The 17,390-nt window shown below is 48.9% G+C and overlaps 1 protein-coding gene across 1 annotated transcript in view; it reads right to left on the bottom strand.

Moving 5' to 3' along the window:
• Nucleotides 1-9,624: 9,624 nt before the first annotated feature.
• Nucleotides 9,625-17,390, bottom strand: part of MACO1 (macoilin 1) — a 57,515-nt gene continuing 49,749 nt past the window's right edge. Inside the window, exons 10-11 of the mRNA XM_028511680.2 lie at nt 15,501-15,675; nt 9,625-10,805 (exon numbers count right to left, since the gene is read on the bottom strand). Coding sequence (XP_028367481.1) covers nt 10,603-10,805; nt 15,501-15,675 — 378 coding nt within the window. The 3' untranslated portion in view covers nt 9,625-10,602. The remainder of the gene's footprint in view (nt 10,806-15,500; nt 15,676-17,390) is intronic.

The raw sequence follows: 17,390 nt of genomic DNA, 5'->3' as shown, positions 1-17,390 counted from the left end.
TCCTTGCCCAGCTCCTCCTCTTGGCGGTGTGGGCTGGGGCAGGGCCTCAGTCTGCTTAGTTGCGGTGAGGGTCCCAGGCCAGAGCCAGTATCAACTGACGATCGCTGTTGCCGATTCAACGTTAACAGCAGTCCCCAGTTTGGGAATTCGGTGAGGGGTGGGAAGCTCACTGGTGAAACTCTAGCCGTGGAACGGAAATGGTGAGCCACCTCAGGTCTGGGTTGCAGCTCCAGCTAGGGAAGTGCAGTTTTCGATGGAAACTGAAACTGTGATCGCCTGAGGCGGACTTGAAACTGGTTTATATAAAGAATATTGTCCTTTCCTGGTCCCTGCTCAGTCTATTTACATGCAAATGAGGGCTACAAATCTTGTCGGTTTGATTGGTCCAAAAGCCACTTTCCTGACTGGTTGAAATGGAAGTACTCTGATTGGTCAGCAATTATGCAAATCAGGATGTGGTTGTGTAGCCCCAGTTGGCCAGGACAGGTCTTCAGCCCATTGGTTTATTTATAATCCTAGGCGCTTCTTGTTAAAGCTCGCTGATGGGAACACAGCACAGGAGGTAGCTCAGTGTAGCTTCTCTCAGAAGCATGGTGTGCTTGGGAGGCTCTTGTTTAGCAGTGGCTGCTAGGCGCTGTTTATAAATTTGAGCCCAGTTAGCCACCAGGAGCCCTTTGTAACAGGTGCATTTATTCTTGGGGTCCACACCAAGAAGGCACTTTGCCCACTAGGCCCCTCCTTAAATGTGAATAATGTTCTGATTGGGCTGAATTATTCTCCCGCTGCCAACTGTGCCCAAAGCCCCTGCTCCAGGCCTTGCCTTCTGTGCCGACTGTGAAAAGACAAGAGGAGTCCCGTGTTGGACCAAGATGTGAGTCTCAGACAGGCTGGAGAGGGGAGGAAGCCAACGGCTCTCCATGTCCTGCCTGTGTGACCCCGCATCTGTCTCTGGGCCTGTTTTCTCAGCGCTCAGAGAGATTTTCTTATGTTATTGGGCGGGAGTGCAGAATGTGGGTGGAAAGGGAATCGGGAAGCTTATAGTCAGATTTTAGTGCTCCTTCTTTCAGCCAGCAAACATTTATTGAACACCTACTATATGCCAGGCATGATTCAAAGTGCCAGGGATATAACGGGGAGTAAAAACAGACAACAAATTCCCGTCCTTGGGGAGCTGACATTTCTGTAAGGAGAGACAAACAAACCACAAACTAAATATGAATAAATAGGTGATGGATGGAAATAAGTACTGAGAAGAATAAAGGCAGAGAGAGGGATAGAGACTGTTTGGTAGCTGGTCAGGGCAGGGCTCATTGAGAAGGTAACATCTGAATAAAGATCGGAAAGGCGTAAGGATGCGAGTCAGACATTCTAAAGGGAGCAGAACTGTCACAGCCCAGAGGCGGCTATGGAGACAGGATGACTAAGTGTAATGTAGCATCCAGGATGCGCTCCTGGGACAGAAAAAGAACATTCGGTAAAAACTAAGGAAATCTGAATTGAGTATGGACTTAGTAATAATGTGTCGATATTTGTTCATTAATTGTAACAAAATGTACCATACTGATATTAAGATGTTAATAATAGAAACTGGGTATGGGGTATTCTGTACTCTTATCAATTTTCTGTAAAATCTAAAACTATTCTAAGATAAAATGGTTATGAAAAAAGTGGAGGCAGCAAATGCAAAGGCCCTGAGTCAGGAGCGAGCTCGGCGGGATTGGCGAGGGGGCACCACTCGAGGGAGAGCGGGAGGAGAGGAGGTCAGAGAGGTAGGTCGGGGGGCAGGGGTGGTTCGTGTGCATAGGCTAGGGGGACGTTCTAAGGACTCTGTCCTTTGCTCCAAGGTGGATGAAGAGCCACTGGAGGGCCCTGACTCCATCTGACTTGTGCTCTGACAGCATCTGTCTGGCCGCATTGTTAAAACCGGACCCTAAGGAGCACGGCCGAAGCGGGAACACTGACAAAGCCCGGGAGCAGGGGATGGTGGGTCAGACCGGGATGGCAGCAGTGAAGGAGGTGAGAACGGATCCGGCTTTGGAAACATTCTGTAGGTAGAGCTGACTGGATTTGCTGACTGATTAGACGTCAGGGACAAGAGAAAGGGGAGTCAAGGAGGACCCGGGGATGGCCCGAGCAACTGGAAGGGTGGAGTTGCCATTGACTAAAGTGGACAAGGAAATTAGGGTTTGGAGGGAAATCGGGAACTCAGTTTAAACATATTGAGTCAGAGGTGCCCGTGAGACATCCCAGAAAGGATGTCCAGAGGCGTCTGGAAATGCCAGCCGGGAGTTGGGAAGAGCCTAAACTGGAGAGGGTGAGAGTCGTCAGCAACAAACAGAATTTAAAACCCTGAAACTGGGGAGGTGAGATCTCCGGGAGGGAGAGAGGGTGAGTGCAGATGCACACACACACACACACACACACAGCCATTTTTAAATGAGCTTCAAGACTTGCCTGAATTGGCTCATTTATCCTTGCAACTTGCCAGCCCTCTGCTTGTAAATTCCCTCTGAAACAGCTGTTAGGACCAGCGAGGTGGCGAGTGAGGTCAAGTGCTACCCAGCCTGGGGCCCGGCAGGTACAGATGCACCGATTCTCACAGCAATACTGTGTCCCGGGGACTGTCGTCACCGTGCCCATTTGACAGATGGACAAAACGAGGCACAGAGAGTTGAGCGTGGCTCAACTTCTGTACCACAGAAAGCATCCCGGAGGGTGGGGGTCACACCGAACCCCTCTGCTCTCACAAGGAAGTCAGTCCAAAGTCAGGGTCGATGGGTGCCCAGAGCAGCCTCACCCCACCCAGGACCTCCGCTGCAGAAGTGTCCGCGCTGGGCCCACCCTTTGAGTCTTGAGGGCATGTCGGACGCCAGTGCCAGTGGCTGGAGGGGTGCGTTCTGAGGGACGGGAGGGATGAAGCTGGCTGTCTCCAGTCGGGGGGCCCAGATATACAGAGGCCGGGGAAGCTGTAAGGTGCACTCCTAAAGTATTTCAAAAAGGCTGCACAGGTGACTTGAAAGGTTAAATTCTCTTGCTTTTCACCTCCACTGACCACTGCCATTAATCAGAAGTTACACGCTGGACTCGTACGTAGTTACTTGTGTTTATTGGTAAAATCCTTAAACAGGGAGCTCGTGGGAGAGAAAGATAATGGAAGAGGCCTTGGGGGCAGAAGGCTGGGACTCACTGCCTGGGGCTTTGGCTGCCAGAGCTACTGGTAAGGTGGCCGGCGTGGGCTTCTCAGTCCCCAGCCCAGCAGCACCTTGGTTTCTTTTTTGTAACAACCTCTCCAGTCATGCGTGTAGCCCGAGGTGGGTGGGGGCACTCACAGGCTGTGTGTCCCACCATGGAGCAGAGGGGCCCAGAGTTCCTTCCTGAGGTTCCTGCTCTCCACCCCAGGGCTCAAAGAGCTTGGACTCTCCCTGCATTAGTCAGTTTTCGCTGTGGTAACAAACAGCCCCTGTGTCTCAGTGGCTTACACCAATAACGTGTACTTTTTGCTCACAGGTCTGAGTGTTGGTTTCCACTCTGCTTGGCTCTCAGCCAAGGTGCAGCTGGGAAATACCGTTCTCCTGGCCGAGACAGCAAGAGGCTAACGTGAACCCCTCAGGTGCTTTACTCTGCACAGATCTGGAGCACGGGGTATCTGCTCAATTCCACAAGCCAACCCCGACACCCAGGAGGGTGAATGTGTAATCCTTTCCGTGGGAATGGAGGGGATAGTTGGGAACAATAATTCAGGCCTATCACAGTCTCCCAGAACTCTTGCTTGAGAGAGACTGCGTCATGCACCCACCTATTCACCCCAGCAGCAGGGCCCAGCCCCCTCCGAGAGCCCAAGTGGACGACTCCTGTCTTTCCCAGTGGGCCTCTCAGCTTGCAGACCACCCTCTCTGTGCCCACCCCTTCCCTTTCCACTCAATTCGCCTTTGGGTTTATACTGGCCTTGCAATATCAAAAAGAGCAGATGAAAAGAGAGCACATGTTAACAACAGATTCGAGATCACGCTGACAGAATTTCTTCTGGGGACACTGGAGGGCTAACAATTTAAACTGGTGAAGGTCCGTGTGACAAATGTGGTTGGCAAGGAGAATCCAGGACAGGAGCCCAGAGGGAACCCCAGAGGCAAGAAGACAAAGCAAGACGAGAGCCAACAGGGGTCTCCACAGGGACGGTGGGCAGACAGAGCAGCGACCCTCACGTCTCATTTTGGCCAGTTAAGAACACCCAAAGTCCCAGTCGGTCGAAGGCCCAGGCCACAGACCCCCTGACACATCCCCTGAGGCCCCAAACCCCAGCTGGGATTGAGGCTTCCTCTTATTATTACCCTCTACTTCCCAGTTTTTCAACCCTTGCTGTACATTAGAAACCCCTGGAGAGTTAAAAACAAAACACAAAAAAACCCAGATTCCTCCTCAGCCCGGTTATGTCAGGCTCTCTGGGGACGGGACTCAGGGTGAGCATGTCTAAAAGCCCCCCGTGTGGTTCTGGTGAGCAGCCGGGAGGAGACTGGAGGCCTCCCCCGAGCTGAGCTCTGCAGAGCACAGAGAGGGGTGCCTGCCTCCAGGTGCCAGCTCAGCAGATTTTTCAGCGGAAAACAACAACAACAAAAATCTGGGTAACGTGAAATCTCCCAAGTTTTAAATGGCAGCTCAAAGTCATTCAATTGTATGCTATTCAAACAGAATACGCCTATGGGCCATTAGATAGGAACCTCTGGGCCACCAAGTCTCTAAGTTTAGCATCTGGCCCTCCCGGGGAGCCCTGGGGTGGACGTGGCACCGTGCTGTGCCTCGGGCTCCCGCTGCAACAACAGGGGCTGCAACAACAGGTGAACTGTAGAGGGGACAGAGCCCTCACAGGTAACCCAATTCCTTGGTTCCAGCCAGGTCCTCTGCGCGTGGAGCCCACTGTGACCCATACCGCCGTCCCCTCCCCTGGCAGCAGACACCTGGGCACAGCCCACAAGCAGGAAAGTGGGGGCAAGCTCCAGCTAAGGGCTTCTCTCTACCCCAGGCCGGCCACCCGGAGCTCCCCCTTGGGTTGTTGTTGGCTTTTTTTTTTAGTTGTTTTGGCTTTTAATTACACTTAAAATGTGTCTTAAAAACATTGTTCTTTTCTATTATAAAAGTAATATTAAATTTAAGGTAGAAAATTTGGAATATATGGTAAAGTATAAAGATGAAGAGAATCACCTATAATCTTAACTGCCCCGTGGGTACCCTCAAAAGGCTGGTCCATCAGACCGTTGACACTTGACAGAGATGGACTATGAGATTCCATGTTGGTTTTTAGATCAACATTTCTTCTTCCTAGTACATTATAACAAGAATTACAGATAAAAAGAAAGAACTCTTGAAGGAAGAACCTTAGCTGTCCAGCAGAGCTGGCTGTTGAGGTGAGAGAGACCTTCCCTAAGGTGGCATGCGCCCTCTGGTGGCAGCTGCAGGGATGGCTTCAGGCGGGGCTGGGGCCCAGGGGCAGCCCTTCCTCTTTGTAAGTGGTTCTCAAAGTTGGGTCCCAGGACCCAGCCTCATTTGGGAATTTGTTATAAACACAATTTTTCAGGCCTTATCCCAGACATCCTAAATCAGAAACTGGGGATGGAGCCCAGAAATTTGCATTTTCACAAGCCATTCAGACAGTTCTGGTGAAACATCAAGTTTGAGAATTATTATTCTAGGTAAGCATGGGCCTGGTACCAGATGATGTGTCAAACCGCAGAGGCCTAAGGCTGAAGGGGAAGGGAGTGGAGAAGCAGGGATGACGCTGAAGGCACTGGGGCCGGGCCACACACACCTCACACGGGTCCCTGCCCACACTCAGTCTCCCCTCCCTCTCACCCCTAAGACATCTGCAGGCTGCAAAGCTAGGGCACAGGGACAGAAGGGACCATCTCCGAGAGGAAAACCAGTCCGGGCTTCCAGAACGGGGCTTCCAAGGCCACACTCTACTGTGTGGCGCTAAGCCTGGGATTCTGAGGAGAGAGATCGGAGGCATCATGACAGGGTGACTCCAGAAGCCTAGCAAGCCCATCCTGAGGGGACGAGAGACTTGAACCTCAGGCAAAGGCAGGGAAGTGAGAAACCCCCACTGAGGTAGGAATAAAGCAGGAGCAGAGTAAGCCCACGAAGGAGGAGGCAAGAAAAGAAGTCTGGCCCCTTGGGCAGACGGAAGGAGATCGCTGGGACATTCATTTAACCAGATACCTTCCTGGAGGAGATGCTTTCTAATTCAATTACTGTCGAAATGAGAAATTCTCTTGTTGACTTAAGATGCAGTGGGCCTGGCACTTCGGGGAAATTGGGTCTGAGGCTACAAATGGGTGAAGAATGGGTAGGCCCCTAGCAGGCTCCCTGCCAGAGGAGCGATTGTTCTCAGCACACCCAGCTGTTGGGGAAATCCCTGCTCCTGGCTGGGTCCAGCAGGAGTTGGGAGAGAGAACCTGACAAGGAAAACAAGGTTTCAGAGGCAACCAGAGACAGGTAGATGGATGCTGTCATGGTAAGTGTGCCACTTCAAACTTCCCCCTCTCCTTCTAGAAACAGTTCTACTTTTCCTGTCACTCTACTAGAACCATTGCAGAGATGCTCGGATTCAGTTAAGATGCAGTATTGCAGATTGCCTGTCCAACTTATGAGCTAACCTCCTTCGTTCGACATTCACTAAGCACCTCCTGCATGGCAGTCACTGTTCCAGCTGCTGGGGTGACAGCAGCGGCAGACAAAAAGTCTCTGCCCTCCTAGAGCTTACATTCTAATGGGGAGGAAATAAAATAAGCAAAATGTATGAAGCTTATTAGAGTTCTTCAATCTCCAGCTTGCCCCTCATCCATTAAGCTCTTAATTTTGAGTTTTCGAAGCCTGAGGGTTGGCTTTTTCTGAACTGGAAGAGAGTGACAGTGTTGAGTTTTTAGGTTAGGAAAGCCGCTCAGACAAGGGCTTGCAAATAATTAATATGCAACCGAATCACCTGGAGACCTTGTAAAACTGCAGCTTCCGATGGGGTGGAGGCGGGGGTCTGAAAGAGGCCCCAGGGATGCTGTCGCAGCCGAAGCAAAGTGAAGCTGCAGACCACACACTTTTGAGGAGCTCCACCCAGGAGTCGGGCTGTGGGGATGGAGACAGCCCAGGAACAGGCCTTCTCAGCCAGGTCCCCTGCCTCACCGTGACTCCCGGGCCACAGTTCTGGACTTCCATCTGGAAGGCCCTGCATGACCGGCAGTGCTTTTGCATCATCTCACCCAGTTCCCACAGTAACTCCTTCCAGCACAAATACTCCTCGTTTGAGGCGAGGAAACAGCACCTGCCTAGAGAGGTGAAGGGGTCGGAGAGGACGGCGGCAAAGCTGGGAGCAGACTCCTGTCCCCGTTGAGGGGGCTTGCCTATGCCACTGTCACGGGCTCTGCACGGCCTGGAGCAGACTAGAGTCATCTGAGAGGGGAAATGTCACTGAGAGTCACAGGAAACCAGGCATTTATAGGTCTCAGAGGCCCTTTAACTGTAAACCGACCTAGCCACCACAGGCCCCCTTGAAAACACTTTTCTAGTTGAACTCCACTGAATCGGCTTTGGGGTAGGTTTCTAGTTCATTGTTTCAGCGCTTTCTGGCATGGTGTGCATTTTGCAAGAAGCCACCTGACAGCAGCTGTCAGAAATGCTCAGCCCTCCCCGGTGGCTTGCCATAGCCCAACTCACACCGCTGGTGAGCATGGGAAGCTGGGGTGGTCGGGGAAAGGACCACTCCTTTCCTCCAGGATGGCAGCCACGAAGTGCCGTTCATTCTCATTTTGTAGGACCCCTTGGAAAGACGGTCACAGAAGGAATGGACACGCACGAGAGCTACCCCTTAGGTCAACGAAGAGAGGCTATTCGGCCAGTCAAACCATGCTCGGCCCGCTCTGTAGGTAAATATGTAACCATCCTGGACGGCAAACCCAGCTTTATGGCAAGTAATAAATATAAAGTATTCAGACACGGAACCATTTTAGGACGGGCCTAAAGTAACAAAGATGACAACTGGAGATCTCCTTGGTGGAGAAGAATGTGCCAGCGAGAACGCTACAGGCAGGTGCGTTTCTCCAGGGAAGGCACAGGCACAGGCACAGGCACAAGCCGAGCCCAAGCGGCTCCCCCGAGGACTCCTGCTGACAGCGGTGCGCTGTGTCCGTGACAGCCTCCGTCGCCGAGGCTCAGGAGGGCTCTCCCGCGGCCAGGACAGAGGTGAGGTGCCAAGAGCAGACTTTTCAAAAGCTGCAGCCCAGATCAGTGGTAACAATGGCCAAGAGAGGAAAACAGGGGCCAGGAGAGGCACCTCAGAAGATGAAAGCAAAGCCTCCAGAAGCAAGGGAGGATTTGGAAGTGGTGACCTTGGAGGTCAGTTCGGGGTCAGCAGCAAGGCAGGAAACCCGGCGGGGTATTGGTCCCAAAGTGGGTCAAGATTCTGGACGCTGGGAATCAAATTTGCTCTCAAGATTTAATCTCACCGATGGCCTTCCAACCCCACGACTAACGTGATTTTTTAGGAAAGAAGGGTTGTACCAGAAGACAGGTCAGCCTTGGTTCTAATCAGATTCTGAGAGGAAGAAAGTGAGAGGGAGGGGGGGACAGAGGGATGGGGGGGGAAGGAAAGAGAAGGGCAATGGGTATGTTTTAATAAGACTAGAATCGAAACCAACCTGACACCCCGGATGGATTCACCCCGAAGCCTGCGTCTGTTCCCCACCGCACGGGACAAGGCCACCTGACGGGGCCCTGGGATGAGAGAGCAAGAGCGACAAACCTAAGGTCCCTTCAGAACACTCTAACTTGTCGTGCCCTCCTGAAGAGTTAAAAAGGCAAAAACTAGTTTTATCTGTAACAAAATGTTTATTCTTTTGAACCCCACAGGGGGAAAAAAAAGAATGCAGCCAAGACCAAGTATTTAACGAAAATAGCGTCCCAAAAGGCAGCAAAATGGGGGAAACCTCAACACAAAGTCAGTGACAATTTTCCATGTTTTTGCACAAAGATGAAAAAAAAAACCTATGACAATTCCGAGTAACACTTCCATGGCGACAGTTACACAAGATGATTCAGAAATGCAAAATGGCAGCACATGCACACCTGGCTAAAGCTAGATTTTTTTTTTAATCCCAAAATAAGATCTGTGATTAAAAGGATGATTCTTTTTAATACTTCTATTTTGCTGACTTGCTTGTCCTACTTAATTTGCTTTAAATGAGACGTACATGCCAATTAACAGGAAAATTTTAGAAGAACTACGTCCTTCCAGAATCCATGGCGAGGAAGCAAAACCAATCTATTTGGTTTTTTAATTTTTCTAGTTTCCAAATACAATTTTGCTTTGTCCCTCCCTCTCCCAGGCCCTCCCCCACCCCCACCCTGATTCTTAAACACTTCCAGAAGTTGCCAGTGCAAACACTTTTCTACCAATGTATAATATACACTTGAAACGGAAATCTTTGTGCAGAGTTTTTTTTTTTTGAAAACTCTCTAAAAAAATACCCCTTGGCACAAGAGCTGAGGAATAGTCAAGTTTCTCCCAAACTGTCGAACACAAGATGATGAAGAGTGGAAAGCACGGTTAAATGAAATGAAAACAAAACAAAACGAAAACAAAAAGCCTGGAACTGCAGCTTTTATTAGCTGTCATCGCAGTCTCTCGTACACAGACCCCGCCCTGCCCCGCCCCGCCCCAGGTGCTGACAGCCCAGAAGGCTCCAGAACACTCCAGAACACTGCCGTGCTTTCTACGAACAGAAACAGAAGTGGCCGCGTGGGAACGAACAGCCCGGCTACCCTCCGGTCTCCCAGCGGGGCCCGCAGTGAGCTGGAGACAGAGAGGAGACAGGTGAGGGAAAGGGGGGAGGCAGGGTAACGTCAGCAAGCTTCCTCTTGAAACGCCGTTTCCCAAGGCACTGTGAACAGGGCTGCTGCTAGCAGCTGTCTGGGACTGGACGCGCGGGCGGGAACGTGGACAGGTCAAACACAACCCGGCCCTGTCTCACGGCTGTCTCGTCGCCTGAGTTTCTCCCCTCGGCTTACATGCCGCCCCTTGAACTTGTCTGGTCCTTAGAGGGGTGATCGATGTTTGTTTGCTGTGGTGTCAAGAATCACGTTCTTGAATCAGCTGTATGGTCAACACTGTGTTAGGTTATTTAACTAGTTCTTTCACTCTAAGAACTAAAATTTCTCATTACCACCCCATGTGGATCCAACGGGCAGGTTTTGCTTATTCAGGAACAAAACAGAACAAAAATAGAGGATTGAGAAGCAAAAACCCTGCTTTTTTTTTCTTCTTCAAGAGGAAACTGTAAGAATACATAAAAGGCAAAATTGGCTACTTGAAATCCAAGAACGGTTTTAATGTATTGGCCGAGAAAAATAAACTGCAAAGTTCTGTGAGGTCTTCTAAAAATTTACAAGAAAAACCGATGGGCAGTTCTAATCAGACTTGGATGTTATCTTCCCCCCCCCTTTAAAAACGACAACATATACAGTCCCACAAAATACAATAGAAACTTTTTATCTTGACTGCCAGAGACGCTCCTCTGCAGTGCCTCTGGTCACCACGCTGCTGGGCACAACACACGCTGGCCGTCACTTCTTCAGGGGCTGGTACACAGAGGCATTGGGATCGAGTCCAGAGGGACTGGTCTCCACAAATTTGGAAGAGTAGTGGGGGGAGACGGGGCTCAGGGGGCTGGTGGCGGCACTGTACGTTATGCTGGGCATGACGGCCATGACTTCGGCTATCTTCTGCTTTAGGTCCTTGATTTCCTGGTCTTTCTGAAGAATTTGTCCTGGAAGATCAAAGACCCACCATTAGTGAGAAGGGAGAGCTAACCCAACGCAGCGCCCTTCTGGGCCAATCCCGAGCAGACGTGACCCCAGCTGTGATGGTTTGTGAGGGCAGACAAACTTTCCTATAAAGAGCCAAACAGTAAATACTGTAGGTGTTGCGAGCCACATACTGTCTTTGCCACGTTTTTTATTTATTTTTATTTTTTTAACCATGGAAAAACATAAAAACCATTCTTGGCCCATGGTGGTACAAGGAAAGGTCTGGCCTGAGCGCCACGGTTTACAGGTAAAAAGGGACTCCGCATGTGTAGGTGTGACTACGTGAAGAGGCTCATTTCCAGGAGCCACGTTCCGAGCGCGGCAGGTCACGACGACCGTGTAAGAGCTTGCTGACTTGGAACTGAGGCTCTCCTGCTCAAGCCAGAGTATCTTTCTGGGAGGACAGACTATCTCTGAGTGTCAGACCAAGGAATACAGGACAACTGAGGTCTCAGAATCAGGCCCAACAATACACGTTGCCTGGAGGTTCCCTTAACAGGAAACAAGTGGCCCTCTGTGGCCCCCTCCCTCGCTGCACCGCCAGCGCCTGCCTGCCTCAGGGCTGCTCCCCCTTCAGTGCTGCTCCCGCTCTCTCTGCGTTAACTCTTCTCGGTTTCTGTTTCTACTTCCTCACTGAGCTTTTGCTAGTCCTTCCACTTAAACCAGACCCTACCTACCCGCCCCAACTCCCAGATTCTCAACACACCCTGATTCTTCCCTTTCCGTCCCCTTACTCTTTGTAATAGTGATAGTCATTACAGTGTTTACCACACATGCGCAGATACTGCTCTAAGTACTTCCACATACAAACTTACTTATTTACAACCACCACCCTATCAGGTGGAAATCATCATCATCATCCACATTACAGATGAGGAAACCGAGGCACAGAGAAGCTGAGCAGGGGCAGGACTCAAATCTCTGCAGCCTGGCTCCACTGTCCGCACTCCTACCTCCCGAGTTCTTCTGTCCCTTGTAACTAATTTAGGTAATGATTTGTGTGCATCGTCTCTCCACTGGACCATGAACTCCATGAGGGCAGAGACTATCTACTTTTTTCCCCATTACTACATCCCTAGTGCCCAGCCCAGGATAAAGCTGAGGCACTGCAAGTTACATATCTTGCCCAGTCATTCCGTTAGTAAGAGGTAGAGCAGGATTTCAACCCAGGACCACTTTGTTCCAAAGCCCATGCAATTTCCTCCTTGGCTGGTGTGCCTCCGTGGACTGAATGCCGGCCTGGGAACCAAAGCGTCACTGATTCTATTCCCAGTGAGGTCCCCGGTAGGGGGCGTGCGAGAGGCAACCACACACAAATGTTTCTCTCCCTTTCTTTCTCATTCCCTTCCCTTCTCTCTAAAAATAATTTTTTTAAAGCCCATGCAATTTCCATCATTCTTTGAAGCTCCCTGGTCTCCTAGGGGAAGAACACTTAGGAATAGCCTTCAGAAACTTAAATGCTTAGAAAAGAAAGAGGCTGAATTTGAATTGCATCCCAGTCCTATGGAAGATGGTAATATATTTAAAAATGTAACTGAACACGGTGCCATATTTTTTAAAAGGATGTAGTAGAGATGAAAGTCATTTTGGAACCAGGATGAATCAAATGATATAGAAAGTAGAAAGGAGAAAAGCAACATGGTTTTGATTTGAATTACAAAGTTGGGTTCTTATTAGAATATTCTGAGCATGGCAGTGAAGGGAAGCACTGAGGGCGGCGGCAGCAAAGAGCCCTGGAAAGGACCTGCCCCCTGTGACTTCTTTCATGTTCCCTCAGCTTTAAGGGAGCCTCAGAATCCTCCTTCCCTTTTACCGAAATAAGCCTCAGATGAACAGAATACCTTCTGGCATCTGATATACGAGTCACTGGATCTTTTTTTCTACGCAGATTTAAGTTTGATTTCTTTAATCAATAATATGCAAACACCGCCAGAGCTTTGAAAAAGACATTTCTCTCTGCTTCTTTGTTGCTTTACAAGAATTCCTAGGCTGATAAACCGAGCTCCCCTGGCTACTCCGAGACCAGGTGCTGCTTCACTGCAAGGGGTGGGGGGAGGAATCTCTTCCCAGTTTGCAAACCCAAGTACACAGGCTGCAGCAGAGAGAGGTGGCCAGTTCTCAGGGAGCTGAGCCAAACGGGCAAAACAAAAAACAAAAAACCCCCACAGTGTATGATCAGAAGTTCAGCTTTAAAGCAGGATTTCCAGGAACCTTCTTTTTAAATGCCTTTCTCTGAGTCCGCAGATGAGTGGTCCCGATTCTCAACTCCCTGCTCTCTTCTTGCTCTACCATCCGGGACATCCCAAGCCACTCCTCTGGCTTCGCTAACTTCTCACAGTTTCTATACCCCATCCCCCACCCAGGTTCTGGTCCTCTCTCTGTCTGGGCTTTAGGCCCAAAATTCCCACTGACTGAACATTTTTTACCTGGGCGTTCAAGAAGCAACTCCCCGTGGAAACATCCCAACCAAACTCTTCTGATTCCTCACAGGTTCCAGTAACCCTCCCCCTCCCTGCCCTGTGTGGACCATGCTCCTCCCCCACACTCACCACCTCTTGCAAGACCGTGGTAGCTTCCTAACTGACCTCTCTGCCTCCACTCCATCTTTTAAATCCATCTTTCTCACTGGAAACTGATTTCCAAAATAATAGCCAGAACGTGTCACTCCTTCCTCCTGAATATGGAGGAACACGTTCTCCAGCATGGCTTCGTTCGTGGTCCTCCTGACCTCCCACTATCTTCTTCCAGGTCCCCCAGCTCGCGGTCACTGGGCTGCCCACCTGGACATTCCCAGCACTTGCCTTGGCTTATGCTCTTCCCTCAGGTTAACAACGCTCTTCCCTGCCGCTCTCTGCTCTCGGAATTATCCTTCGAAGCCCACTCCGTGACCCTCCCTCCTGAAGCCACCCCTGATCTCTCCTCCTGCCTTTCAAGTCCTCTGCCTCTACCCAATGGCGCGGGCCTTGCTGCTTGCTCGCCTTCTCCCAGGGGCCACAGAGTCCAAACTGTCTTCACAGTGATACTGACACATCATTCGCCTTCTTCACACTCAGTCCCTCGTGGGCACAGGAAAACCTTCCAGAACCAACCTGACAAGTGATTTACAACAGACTGAATGTAGAAACAGAGATGGGAATGGATCTACTTTTGTTAAGCCAGAAACTAAAGAGATTTAGTAAGTATAAAACAACACTCCTTTTCTCAATATTTTTTTTGGAAAATATATTTACTTTTCATAAAAATATGTTAACAAGTAATATGCTTATTTTATTTTAAAATGAATTAAGAAATAAATGTTTATAGTTTTAATTTCTAATGGATAAATACTGACAGATATAATCCAGTTAAAAAAAAACCCTCCTTGGTGTTCTCAGTACTTTTAGGTGCATAAAGGCCCCTAGGACCAAACAGTCTGAGCCCCACTGCCCTAGACGACACCTGGTTCGCCTGCCTCCCCTTCAGCGCCTAGGACAATGCTTTACAGCGAGTGAGTGTGAATGCTCAGGAAGTACTTGTTGAAATACCCTTTCCTTTCTACTAAGTCAATTGTTTAGATTTTCTTTTCCAGTAATCTATCGGTGGCTAATCAATTTCTTGGATAAAAATCCAAATTTCTTTTCATGAGTTCATGTCATGCCTCTGTTCAGAAGCCTTCCAAAAATATCCCGTCACTCCAAAGTCCAAAGTCCTTTCTATGGGCTATGTAATCCGGCAGAATGTGGCCCCTGCTACTGCTGGGGCTGCCAACTCCCCCCGTCACTCAGGCTGCCGCCCCATGGCCACCACACACGCTCCCTCTCTGCCTGCAGTGCTGCCCCCCAGAGCTTTACAGGACTCACTCTCTTCTTTCAGCCTCTGCTCAAAGGCCACCTACTCACAGGACTTTTCCTGTTCACCACGTCAAACTAGCGCGCGTGCGCACACACACCCCTGCCGCCTAGTCACTGCTTTGTTTTCTTCGCTGCATCGTCACCATCTGACATATGATTGCGTGTTGTCTGTCCCCTCAGGGACTGTCACAGTACCTGGCATTCAGTGGGTCTCAGTAAATAACTGCCGAGTAAACAGCCAGCTCTCCAGACTCTCCTGTCGCCAGTCCCTCCAGTCGCCAGTCCCTCGTCTGTAACCTTCGCTCCAGCCAAGCAGAGCCAGCGGCCGCTCTGAACACATCCGGCCCTCCTAGCTTCAGCCCCTGGCCAGGGCCTTGCTGGAGCTGTTTCAGTTTACATGCCTCTCTAGCTCTCTCCCTGGCTAAACTCCTTCACTGGGCTGTCCTTTCTCACTTTTCAGGACCTGGCTCGGACGTCAGCTTCCCTGAGCGCTCTGCCTCCCCAGACTGGCTTTGTCCCTGCCTTTCCCTAGGTTCCCACAGACCCCGCACGTCCTGGGGCCACCAGCACCTCCGGGTAACTCTGCAGTTCCCTAATTTTTCAACAACACCACGATCCCCTTGCACAGAAGTCCATACTCTTCTCTGTATGCTCTGCTCCCAACATGTTCTCTCTTCAAAATATGTCTGCAAGAATGAATCCATGTAATGATCCCTGAATGTCAATGCCGGGCACTTCACCGCTGAAGGAGCAAACGGAAATGCTCCCTGTGCCTCTGTGTACTCCCAGGCACACCACCTCACCTGGGACCCGCTGCTCTCCTACCTTGGGCAATCTCGAGCTGTCGCTTTGCGTCCCCTAGTGCGGAGAACAGGTCCAGCTTGATTCTCGTCTCTGCGCTCAGGCTGTTCTCCAGGTGCTGTGTTTTGTCTTGCATGGCTGAGAGAGCTGACATTAACACCTCCGTGTCCTTCTCATTTTCCTTATACTTCCGAAGCTCCTATCAATATCATCAAAGCAGCAATGTTACAAGACAGTTTTGGCATCGATGTCTATACATTAGCCTGAGATCACAAATAAAATCCTGCTATTACCGACCTGGCCCCTACAACACAGAACGCTTGTATTCCATGGGTTCAGACCTCACCGCTTAGAGGGGGTGCAAAATGGGCGTATACGGCAATGTGTGCATACGCAGGCGTTTCAGTAGATAAATTTGCCTATGTTGGGCTTGTCTGTCTCCACGTGAAACACTTCCTTACAAGGCTAATTTTCCTGACTTTCTCCTTGCTGCCAGTTGCAAATGTTGCTATAATATTGTCATCAAATTTGCCAAAACTACACTGTCACCCCGCACTAAAAACTGTAAAAATGTTAATTACTTTGACAGGGCATACTGCAGAATAAGTCCACTTAAAACATCTGGTAATGCACTTATTAAATATATGTATATAGATATTTTAATTTCTTCATTTTAGGAGAGGAATCCAGACTTACTACAGAGAATTTTAAAGTATACTGAAGTTCAAGAAAAAAAATGAAAATTGCCCGAAATCCCAACATTGTGAAAAATTTTATATATATTCTTTTAGTCTTTTAAGCATATGTACATTTTTTAACATAACTGAAGTTACAGTATATGTACAGCTTTGTATAGTTTTTTAAAAACTTATATAATCTCAAATGTTCTTTGAAAATGTATTTTTAATGGCTGTATAATATTCCCATATATATGTGTGTGTGTGTGTGTGTGTGTGTGTACCATAGTTTATTAAGTGAATTGCCTATGTGTTAAGACTTTCCATATTTCTTGCATTTATATACTACCATGATGAACACCTCTGTATATCTATCATTAGTGAGATTTTACAATGTTCACCTTAGACTGGAGCCCTAAAAAGGGAAATAGTTAAAAAGTACACAACCCTTTTCAGAACGTTACATTTCCATCAGTGACGTATGAGGCCTATTTCACTGCAGGCTTACTCAGGCTGACATTATCATTTAAAAATTCTTTGCTAATTTCACAGTAGATAAATGATATCCAATTTTAACCTATGTCTTTGACAAGTAGTAAGGATATATGGATATGTATCTATAAGACTGTGTAAGTTTCTGTATTATAATACATCATCTATAATTATTTCATTGTGTGCTCATCACCCAAAGTTTGGCCTCCTTCTGTCACTTCTTCCATTAATTTTGTTTAGAAAGTCTTCCCCTATTTCAAAAATCAAAGAAATTCTACCATATTTTTACCTACTTTAAAAGAAAATGTTTCTTTTTTTCCCAACTTTTCATCTGGAATTTCTTTTTGTGTAATATGAGATGATCTTCTAATTTTACTATTTTTTCTTCACTGTTCCCACCCATTTCTGATGCAGCCTTTCCCGCACACTTTAGGTTTTCTCTCTGGGCCATCTATCTACTCCACTGCCCTGCCAGTCATTTCTTACCGGTTCCACATGAGTCAAACTACTGTAATTTTACAATGCATGACATTAGGTTTCAAGGTTCCCCTGAAGAGCCAATGCCAAACACTTGGCTATGGTACACATGGCCCCAAACTGGCTATGCCCATGGCACTGGAAGCTTCCCTCTCCATGCACTGCTCAGAATTGCAATCTGGAAGGGTCAGAGCCACCTAGCATGGTCAATTCCCTGGCGATGGACAGAGGGTTAGGCTAATAAGATATGTATAAATTTCAAAAGACA

Source organism: Phyllostomus discolor, chromosome 5 (genome assembly GCF_004126475.2).
Source record: "Phyllostomus discolor isolate MPI-MPIP mPhyDis1 chromosome 5, mPhyDis1.pri.v3, whole genome shotgun sequence".
NCBI lineage: Eukaryota > Metazoa > Chordata > Mammalia > Chiroptera > Phyllostomidae > Phyllostomus > Phyllostomus discolor.
The sequence above is the reverse complement of the archived record's forward strand: the minus strand, read 5'-3'. Positions and strand labels throughout refer to the sequence as shown.